The sequence below is a fragment of the Phoenix dactylifera genome, chromosome 7, assembly GCF_051530095.1.
Source record: "Phoenix dactylifera cultivar Ajwa chromosome 7, Ajwa_hap1_PhDact_Kaust_v1.1, whole genome shotgun sequence".
Taxonomy (NCBI): domain Eukaryota; kingdom Viridiplantae; phylum Streptophyta; class Magnoliopsida; order Arecales; family Arecaceae; genus Phoenix; species Phoenix dactylifera.
The window spans coordinates 28,336,339-28,347,831 of NC_143196.1; the positions used below are offsets into that span (position 1 = coordinate 28,336,339).

Here is an 11,493-nt window from a genome sequence, read left to right on the forward strand (position 1 = left end):
TTTGCTTTCATTCATCCATATGATTCCTCGAAAGAGTATGCTAGGAGACTCCTAAAGCATTTTTATTCATTAAATAAGCTGTTTTGTTGCCCAAAATAGTAATCGGCGGAAAATAAAGAAACTTTAGACCCTAGCTATTTAGTATCACTTATTGTCCTTTTTTTATGTTTAAAATAAAGATACAAAATTAGATATTTTTTTTCTTACTAAATATGCTCCCTTATTTTTTTCTTGTGGAAATAGAAAACAATGATGGCTGCCAAACACATTTACATTCTCAGAAATTTAGACAAAAATAGAACATAAAACTTCTATTTTTAAAATTTTTGGAAAAAGTGACAAGTACTTTTATTAGTACTTTCATTTGTCCCCTGCTCACCTGGTACTTTTAAATTCTTGGCATGGTCACAAATTCAGCATTTTGAAAAAAATTGGCTAAGGTGTAGAATCGAAAATATTTGGAGAAAACAGAGAATAATTGCGAAAGCTTAAAATGAACCCAGAGTGAAACAAATAAAATAGGATGAATGAGTGGAACATCAACAATATACTATCACTTGAATAAGTTAAAATGACTGCAGAGTAGACCAAATAAAAGAGGTGGAATGAGTTCAAAACAAGGATTGGAAAGTTATGAAGAGGAAATATCAGAGAAAATATAAAATTATTGTTAAAGCTTAAAATCAACTCAAAGTAAAACAAATAAAATAGGAGAAATAATTATGACATCTCCAATATGCTATTACTTGAATAAGTTAAAAACAAGGATTGGAAAGTCATCGACAAGGAAATAATAGCAATAGCACTGTCACATCAACAACAGAAATAGCATTAGTTTATACACCTTGAATCAGCTGGGAAAAATCATATATACATCCATTTCTTTTAAACTTTGAGTACTAAATATATGCTAAGTGTTTCCTTGATTAATTCAATTTCATAAACAATTCTGACTCCAATAGCCCAAAGCAAACCCCAAACCACATATTCCCCACACTAAAGGAAAATAGAATTTTGCAGCTGTGATCTCTGTCAATGCTAAAAAAAAGTGTCGGCAATGTTTGATTTTTCTGTAGTGCCCTATGGTAAATGTTGGAACTAATTCTACGAGACATTAGTATTTAGTACAAATTTTATTAATGATTTTATTTTCTTGTTAACTAACTTGACCCACTCACTTCCTATATAATTATCGTACTTAGCCAAATCTTATCTCTTCTAATAATAATAATAATAATAATAATAATAATAATAATAATAATAAATGAAACCAACTCCCCCTTTTATATTTTGGGCTGCGAGAACTCTCTGGTGACAATCCAAGGAAGTGCCCCTGCATGACCTTGCAGCACATTAGTGGAGAAGCCCAAGAACCAATCCACCGTACCATATATGGCGGAAGCCAAGTGAGAATTCCAATCTCACAATGTATGGATGGCCAAGAAACTTAAGTCCATTTAACTACCAGGTTCCATCTGGATTTCATCCACATAAAAACTCTATAAACATTTTCTACCTTCTTGGAATGGAATAACCTTCTATCCCCTGACCTAAGATACTCTAGGGGGCGATAGGGCGATCCGCACACTGTAGAGTGCTGTGCAGCGCTTGATGGCTGCCATCAAGAGATGGACAGCTATCAACGACGACGCACCATGTATGGCACATAAGGCCATTTTGTCTTATAGCTATCCATCTTTTGATGGTGACTATCGAGCACCTTGCGGCGCAAAATTTCTAGTTGCAAAGTACCACCAATCATAGAGAGCAAGATAGGTAAATATCAGATGACTCCAGGGAAGAAGAACAAACCAAAAGAGAGCAAGACATGCATCACATACCTATAACACAATGCTCCATGGGCTGAGCAAAAGCCCTGCAGAGAGATGTTAGCCTGAGAGCCCTTGTCATGTTGATAGGGATACCAAACCTTGACCCATCCTTGAGGACCTCACACAAGCACCCTATGCTCTGGCCTGCAACAGCCTCAAGGCCAGTGCAACAGGCTTTTCCTGGTTTTTCCACCATGGACGCATCCTCCACAAACTCCAAACAATCAGCGAACGAAAAGAATGCGCCAGAACAATTCAGTGCTGATGAAGCTGATGAACCATCACCTTTGATTACTTGAAACCAGAGGGCCATGAACAAAACGACCAATTCTTTTGGCCTAGCGGCCATTGAAGAATTATGAGTACCTCAGAAGATGAACAGATGACAAAACTGCTAACCTTTCATATACTTTGATGCAGATGATTATTGTTTGTAACTCCTAAATTTGATGCTTAAATGGTGGCTCATTTATAGCATTCATTAGGAAGACAAAAGGGTGCAAAACCTCCAAAACTAATGATATGATCCCAAAGAAGAGTCATGTGCATATGCCACATTACTTTAATGCATAAATACAAGACGGAACAATTAAGATGGTGAAGTTAGAATGCAAGTAAGTTTGTTATTATCTGATTAAAATGTCTAACCCCTAGGACCAACTTAGAGCCGAAATTAGAACTCATGTGATCGTTGTTGTAGACCTCATTCACGGATTACTTTAAATCCCAGTCTATTAATATTAACTCATCAAAAATGACTATAAGATACTTTGACCAATATGATTCGACTCAATTTGGACTATATTAACAAACAGATCGAGCTTTGGTTCGAACGTCTACCCAGTTCATGCGAGGTTTAACTCTAACTAAATCGAATAGCTAGCACTATGAGTGGAACTAAAGAAATTAGTATTTCTCATGTGCATTGCATATTATTTTATTAAAAATATTCAATGGATGAATGTGATTCCACCAAACAGAACTGTTTGCTTATATAATCCATGCTTGCTCTTAAACATTCTTTTTCTTTGTCTCTCTCTGTAATTTTATATAATGGAGATGTTCATTTTTCTAATGAGAATGGTGTGCTTGTAAAAGAAAAGGGACATATTCAAAAGTGTATTTGAAAAATATTTTTCATGACAACATACGGATGGGGATGTGAGGGCTACACATTTAGTAGCTAGCATTATAAGGTAGTGTTGTTTTATATGCCATGTCTATTACTTGATTAAGATATGAAAGGTGGTGTATCCTTTGATGCTACCCATGGGTCACATGTACTGCTTTTTGAGAGTGGAACATATCATGGATTCAAGGTATGTGTCTGTGAGAATCCGTACGGACGTGTGTTTAGTCTTATATTGGTTATTCGCTGGATAGATCTTGGGTACTTATATATGATCAAAAAACCTAATTAACCTTCAGGCTAATTTTTGGAGGTTAGGTCCTGAGTTGTTACAAATAGTCTTAGAACGGATCTGTCTTATAGCTTATGTGAAACAGTGATTCTTTGGAGCTAACCATGGGCCGATCGTGATTTGAATGGATTTGAACTCTTAGCCTGACGAGAACGTTAGAGCTTAAACAAAGAGAGTATGTGAAGACCCCTAGTCTCACATTGGTTATTCGTTGGGTAGATCTTGAGTACTTATACAAGATCAAAGAATTCAAATAATACCTTCTGGTTAGTCTTTTTTGAGTGAGATCTTGAACTGTTTCCCAACGATGGGCTCTTAAATTTAGTGTCACTTATGAGTGGGCCAAGGGCTCTATCCTGGCGAGGAGCTTATGGCACCGGCACTTGTTCCATGGCTAGAATGGCGAGGAACTGCTTACGTGATGGAATGGAGTGGTTAGGCCATCAGTATAAGGATCCAGGAGCCAAGGTAAATCCTTGAGAAATGGGACGGGTGTGTGGCTTGCAAAGTAGAGGATGACTCAAGTCGGATATCCTGAAGTGGTGCAAATTGGATAGCTTGTATCACTTTGGTATGTTCATTTTGGTGTTCTTGGACTATGACATTTATGCATTGTCTTTCATTAGAATCTTAAAGCGATATCTACCCATTAGTATCGTAGTGTCACGGCAAGTGTGAAGATTGCCGGCTTAATTTACGACGTATATGACCAAAATAATTGAGAGACTTCAGCTATTGATTGTTTGGTTTGGACTGCTGGCATATCATCGTAAGTTACGATCTCAACGTAGCACGTATTATGATATGGGCAAGATTCAATTTGTCATTCCAAAAGATGACCAGATGATTCCTATTGCCTTACGAGTTACTATAAATAATTTGAGAGGGTTGTTACAATGGTCTTATCATTTTGATGTTTCTGGGTTCAAGTCTTGAATGGTGTATTATCAAGTATTTGCATTTGAATAACCTTTTCTTCTCTTAGAAAAAAAGAATTGTATGTAGACTTGCTCAAGCGAAAATTCAGACTACTTTATATACATTTTTTTTTTCTTTTTTTGAGAAAAGGATGAGCAAAGGTTCTCCACCTGCTATATTACGCTAAGAAAGATAACACAGGGACAGAGGGGAAAAAGAAACCAAGAATTACAAGCAAGATTTAAGAGAAAAGAACGAGAAGAGATACAATCTTGTTGAAGAAGGGAGTGTATTTGTTAGAAAGAAGGGGTTGCCAAGAGAGGAAGAGCTGCAGTATATCTTTTTCTAAGAATTGGGAAGAGGATTAGGAACCCTCCCACTTTGGAACTTTATTAAAGAAGGAATCTATGATTAAGAGAAAGAAACGAAAGAGAGAAATGTAATGAAACAAAACAAAACATAACATAATAGAACAAAGGAACAAACGACCCAACAAATGCTAAAAAAAAAACTCTCGAACACCTCCATACATGCCTTAGAGATCTTACTGGAGTGATGCAAGTAAAGAATCCTATAAGATTTCTCATCTCACACGAGATCAAAGTAGCACGGCGGAAGACAAATTAAAAGTAATAGATTAAAAATTCTAAACCGAACCCAACCTATACTTCTCCAACTATTAAAAGCAATAGAAAGCTCAAAAACTAGAAGTTCACAAGTAACTAGGAATTTAAAACAACCAGAAGAAACTAAAAAATTGAAATCAAAAAGTTTTTTTTTTAAGATCAGAAAAAAGAAATTCTAATGGTATTAACATTCAAAACCCAACCTAACAAGAAAGACTCACTCTAATTTCAAATCTGGTTGAATCAGATTTAGAGTCAGAGTTTAAAAGAAAATCTTTTTTTCCCCTTTATATTTTAGATTTTAAATTAAAAAAATACTAAATATGATACAGGCCAGAGGTCCTATAGGATTCAGGCAGGATTCAAACCCGGGTCATTGGGTATCGTAACCTAATGACTTTACCAACTGCATTAATCCGCAATTAGGTCATTGAGCAGTTTGCAATGTTTGACACCTAACTTAGATAGCTATGCGAACCTTGCTTTCCATTTTCAAGGAAAAAAAAAAGAAGGATGAACGTAAATACATATCATACTTGTATCAAAATTTTCTCCCAGAAAAGTATTATCAATTTAGTGGGTGACATGGAGAGTCCCAACCAACACAGCAAGTGGCTCCTACAGAATTCTATTTGCTCACCAAATACAGAGCCAGAGTTTCTTTAGCAAAAAAAATAAAAAAATACAGAGCCAGAGAGAACAGAACAATACAGCATGCGCATTCCTTCTTCGCCCTCCCATGGTGATAGAAAATCATAAATGTACAGGCAAATAAATAAAATTAAAGACTGAAGAAAAATGAAAAGTTTCCTCATATTTTACCTATATCCAAATTTCTTCTTTCTAATGCGTTCGGCAGACCTGGCCTCCAGTTCATTGAGCTGGTTAATCCACACTTCTTTGGGAAATACGGTTCTCCCTGCTCCTCTGAATTCTTGTTCATCTCCCACTTCAACCAAGCCCAGCTGACGATCATATTTCTCACGTAAAACTGGATCGGACAGAGTCTCATAAGCCCTTTGGAGCTCTATAAACATTTGTGTGGACTCCTCTCTCTCTGAAGGTGGACAAACATCAGGGTGGTAGCGAAGAACCATGCGTCTGTAAGCTCTCTTGATTGCCTCGACACCCACATTCTTCGAATCGAGTGCTAAAACTTTATAGTAGTTGACCTCCTTTCCCAAGCTCATTTGGATAGCTTTGCATGCAATGGTGCAGCTCTTGTGATTCCTCCTTACAGGAAAGGTTGCATAAAGCTTTCCTGTATTAAGGCTAGACACAACTGAAGGATCCATAGGAAGGAGTTTGAGAATGGTGCATGACTTGGTGAAAAAAACATGCAAGGGAATTCTGATGGGAGACTAATGAGTCTGTAAATAGAGTTCTTAAGTGGCAGAGTGGAAGTTGTGCTCTTTGTTTTTATTGGGTGAGTTCAGCGGTCAATTTTTATTAAATATCAAGGATTGCCATAACCTTACTTCAAGGGTTTGATCCATAGACTTTGAATTGGTCATGTTGTCGTTGATGGTTATTTGGCTCTTTCCTGTTGTCCCTTTTACAACTGAATTTGATCTCCATCTTAAACTATTCCACCAAATCTAAATCAAAAGGAATCATCAATCATCCAAATAAAACATAAGACTTGTATACACAAATAAATATATACCAAAAGTGGACCTCATTGCTATCTAATCTCAAATATGATTTTTTTATAATAGAATTTAAGGTTGTCAATGTCTTACTCTCTGTTTTATATCATAGATTTAGCATGTTGCATCAAAAAAAAAAAAATATAGCCTAGTGCACGAAAATTGTCAGATATACACAATCTTGCTCTTACGTGTGGGGAGATTATTTCTATCTTTCGAATCCAGGACATCCAAATCACGATAGAACAACCTCGCTGTTGCGCTAAGGTTCATCCTTATTTAGTCTATTGTGTCAATGTAGTAATATATTAGTATTAAAAGAAGCATGTGATTGCCGGCCAAATCCTTCTTAAACTACGAAATCAATTATTAAATTTTCCTTGCACCTCTGTTTAGTTAGGGTAGATTAAACTACTCATGGAAGAAACCTCAGTTTGCTGCAATTTGGATGATTTGCCACCAATGCCAAGGGATGTTTATCATTAAGTCGCACGGAAGACTGGTTCAGCGTTAAAGAGCATTGCCACCAGAGAAAGTTGACACATAAATTGAGTCCACATGTGATGAGTCAACGGTACAAAACCAATGTTCAACATCATAAGTATATTTTGATCGGCAGTATGATCAATTAAAGTATCTCAATAAGAAGACAATCTAGCTTTCATGTACTTTGGGATAAGCTCTTCCTTGCTATTAGATCAAACATATGTTGTATTAAACACTGATGTTAAGTGCTGGGAACCTATCTTTCCTGAACTTTATTGAACCATTTAAGCAATACAAGTGTAACCAAAAGAGCAAAAGATACAAATTGTATAACAAATTGCATTCAGACTAACTTACCCGTGGAAAAATGTGCTGCGTTTTCTCAAAAAGAGAGATGCATTGGTGCTCTGATGCTGCATTCTTCCTAGCTAAGCTTAGTCGATAGACATGGCTTAGGAAATATCTTAAAGATTCTTAAAAAATATCTTAAATATTTATGTTTTGATTTCCCATATACAACAGCTAAAATTCCTTTATTTTGAGGAGAAAAGATAGGTGGGGTTTGTATCAGACAGCATCCAACAAACTTCAAACAGAGAGTGGAAACGATGACAGGAAGCATGCAGGGCCCCAAGAAAGTAACCAAGACAACCAACTAGAGTACATCCATACTGGACAAAGACAACCCCTAGGTTAAACTACTTGAGCAACTTCAGAAGAACCACATCCACCTTTCCTTTGGGTCTACCAAGGAACCAATTCAAACAATCACTGAGGAAGTAATTAATATTTTGATCAGCTTCAGACCAAAAATAGCGCCATTCAGAAAATTTCTGTTTTCCTCCTCTTTCCAAACTATTAGCATGCCATGACCCACATGCCGCAGCCTCTTCAACACCCCTTTCTAACTCTTTTAATGCTTCATTCCGTCAAAAGGGATCCCAAACTCTTCAACGAGTCCCTGATCTGAAGCAGATGTTTGTAGTGAAGTTATGCAGAACCGGCACGAGGGCAACCTCATAGCAGGTGAAGTATATGTCATGACAGAAGGTTTGTTAAAAGAAGACAATAATACAAGAATGACCTAGTCCTTTTGATCAAGTTTTTCCTTGGCTGATCTATTCAATTATTGACCTCCATCCGCACTAAAGTTTTTTAACATTACAAAAACATGACACCTCACAACCTTCTAGCAACCAGGCATAATCTACCACTTCTAAGGATAAAATCCTATACCAAGAGCTATATGTGCCAGCTCCAGATCTTGTAGTCTAATTTTTCTCTAAGCTGGAAAACCCCAAGCAGGTTTAGAAGTTGAAATAGATCAGACACCAGGTCTATTTTAAAGTCCAATACTGCAGTTTTAAGAAAACAAATTGGCAGTTCTTGTTGAAAACAAGCTTCAGATGAATTTAGTGTGCACAAGCAGATGGCCTTAGTAGTAGTTCTAAATGGAACCCTTTTATTTCGGATTTCATAAACGGCCATCAGGCATACATTATCTCATCTTATCATAAGAGTAACAGCTTGATATACACAAAATGAACAATATCCCAGTAATTTCACCTCTCCGTGAAAAGGATGTTCCAGGTTCCAACCTTCATTAGGAGGTGTTCCTCTTGTGTCAGGCCTAAATAATCTCCACCATTTTTTTTGAAATGAGGCTCAAAGTTGGTCTATAATAATACAACTTAATTAGCATATAATTAACTATTGGATCTAATCCAACAACTGACTTCAGTTCAGTTAACATAATATTAGTCACCCGAGGTTGAAGTGAACTTGAATCAAGCTTAAACCGAGCTCAGTTGAAACTTGAATTGAGCTTGAATCAAGATAAAGCTCGAACTGATTTCAGCTTGGTAATGGGTATCAAGCTGATCTGGCTTGGTTCAAAATAAGACTTTATCAAGTAGCAAATGAGGAAACTTAATTTCAGTTTTCAAACTCAATAAATTTCAAGCAGGGCTTGATCAGTCTCAATCTCAATTACCTCAAGCACACCACTAACCCAAAGCCATCCACTACCTTGCACCAAGCACATCCTTCCCCAAATGCCAGGCGGGCGCAAAACAAGTCATTGAGGTGGGCAGTTTTGAGTATTGCCAGATCTCAAGGCATCAAGTATAACTTTCCATCAGAATCTCCTTTTGCTATCCATATGGCAAAAATTGTTACTTAGCACAGGAGTGAAACTATCAAGTTTTTTCCAACTGAGAATCAGCAGTGTCCATCTTGCCCTAATAAAATATTTTGTATGGTCAACACAACCCAACCGATCCTTTGTCATATAGCATTCAATCATTAGAAACTATGACTGATACGAAAAAAAAAGCACCAAAGAAATGTTAAAGCCTCTGAAAATATTCCGGCCTCTTCAATCAACCTCAAGTTTTCCAGAGAAAAACACCTCACAACAGCTACTTGTCACCTACTCCTCACTCGTTTCCACGCACCAGTTCCTACAAATCTTGAGTTCTCCCCACCTTCCCTCCATCATCTCTAAGTCGATTTCAGACCAAAGTTCGTACAATAAAAACAACAGGTGGTGTTACCATTAGCTTCAGCTCACATAGTTTAATGCTTCCAAGCTCAACACATTCTCATTGTAGAGCTAACAACTTGGACATGGGGGTAGAGACCACCTTCTACAAAGTACTCCCCCTCAAGTCCGAGACCGGGTGTTTATTTGATAAAGAAGGCCTACAGAAGCATGGCTTTTACGCACCATCCTGATGTCTACCCTCCTTCAGGGAAGGATGAGCTCACGAGAATGTTCGTTGAGCCACACTGAGTTTATGAGACACTGTCAAAGCTCGCTTTGCATAAAAAGTATGATAATGAGTTGAGAAAGAGGGAGACAGCAAGGGAGATGGTGCTAGAGTTCTTCAGAAAGGCTCAACCCTGTGAACCAAGGAGACGGTTGGATCCTTGTGAGAGAGCAAAGGCTGGATTTAAGGGAGCATAATGGAGAAGAAAGAATGGGCAGTCTTGGCCAACTATTATGTCCATAGTCTCAGTATATTTCATTCATTTGAATTAATTAAATTTAATATAAAATTGTCAGCAATATGTGATAGGTTGGCTTAAGTTTTAATACCATTTCTTTTTTCTTTTTTCTGAGAATTTTTCAATGGCATTTCTAAATAAAATGCTGAAATGAAGATTGAGTTATATTCTCAAAAACAGAAAAAAAAAAAGGGAAAAGGAAGAGGGAAAAAAGGATTGAATTCTAATCTCGAAAATTAGAACAACTATAACCTTTAGGTACAGTAAAAAAAAAATCAAATTATTTATAACTTTTTTGCTTGTCAAATGATTTTTCAAAATCAAACTAATCAATGTTCATTTAATTATTTCATAACTTGCCAAAAAATTTGTGATGCTATCAGTAGTTATGACTTATAAATTATGGTGGTTTTGCTGTTGTTCATTGTTCTGGCCTGTTCTCTACTTGTTTTAGATGAACACACACATAAATAAATCTATATATAATACTATATAATTCATTTGTGCCACAATTATTGTTTCTTTTCAAGAAGATGTTGAGACTGAAATCAAGACAAGGAAAAAAATTGAACAAGATCTTCTCACACATGAAGTTGAATTCGTTGGGATCATTGCTTAGTCTAAATTTCTTCATTGCTAAACTTAAGCCGGCCATGCTCATAGTCAGAAGCCAATAAACATATAATACCTCGCCAGTTTTGCCTTGCAAAATCTGTTTTGTGGCCTATATTCTGCAGTGAACCAACAAATTACCTTCGATACCCCCTGGATTAGTTCCCTAGAAAATCATTAATTGCTTCAACAATGAATATGTATGACCTGTTAAAACAATATCAAACATTTTATAATTTGTCCACCGTTGCCTGGATAAATTGTCCATGGAATAAATCCATGTATTGCACCAAATGAGAGAAAGTGCAATTAGAGAGAGGAATCCAAGCAATTGCGGGAAGCACCCGATTGCTAAGGATGACTTTTCTTCATTCCATTTGAGGGATGACTTTTCTTATCCAGGTTGCTCAGGATAAAAGTTTCCAGCTATATATGGTTTATTCCATGGATAAACCATCTGGGAATCTATAAAGGCCCCAAACTCCCTGAAAATACATATAATCATATCAAATTCCTAAACATTGTAAAAAAAATCCCACCATATAAAATGGAAGCCCAGCTTTCTTTCTTTCTGCTTGGTTGTGGCACTCTCAGGTCTAAATGGATTCCACTCATCACTACTCTCCACAGAGGGATGGCAATCTGTGGGTCAGAGCAGGTCTAAGTTGGGTTGAGATCACATATCAAAACCCATAGTGCCTCATCTGAACCAGAACTGACCTTCCAATGAGTTGACTACCCGACCCGAATCTGACACTTAGCTAACCCACTGACCTGTTTTACTAAGCCCTATCTAACTTTGGACTTCATACTGCATAGATAGGTTATTTTTTTCCATAGTTTTGGACTAAATCACATGACATCATACAGTAAATGAAATAACCATAGAAACCACAAATCTCTAAACAAGTATTAAAAACCAAGTTAAGTTCTAAAACAA

At 36.7% G+C, this 11,493-nt stretch overlaps 2 protein-coding genes across 2 annotated transcripts; both read right to left on the minus strand.

Annotated features, from left to right (window-relative positions):
* Positions 1–1,639: 1,639 nt before the first annotated feature.
* LOC149753211 (non-specific lipid transfer protein GPI-anchored 11-like) lies at positions 1,640–2,181 on the minus strand. The gene is made up of 2 exons (XM_089924076.1): positions 1,842–2,181; positions 1,640–1,737 (listed from the first exon to the last, which is right to left on the minus strand). Exons 1-2 carry the CDS (start codon positions 2,179–2,181, stop codon positions 1,640–1,642), a joined length of 438 nt encoding a protein of 145 aa, XP_089780202.1.
* A 3,434-nt stretch (positions 2,182–5,615) lies between these two features.
* Positions 5,616–6,092, minus strand: LOC149753212 (chaperone protein dnaJ 20, chloroplastic-like). Its single transcript, XM_089924077.1, has one exon. The coding sequence runs from the start codon at positions 6,090–6,092 to the stop codon at positions 5,616–5,618; it is 477 nt and encodes a 158-aa protein (XP_089780203.1).
* Between the last annotated feature and the right edge of the window lie 5,401 nt (positions 6,093–11,493).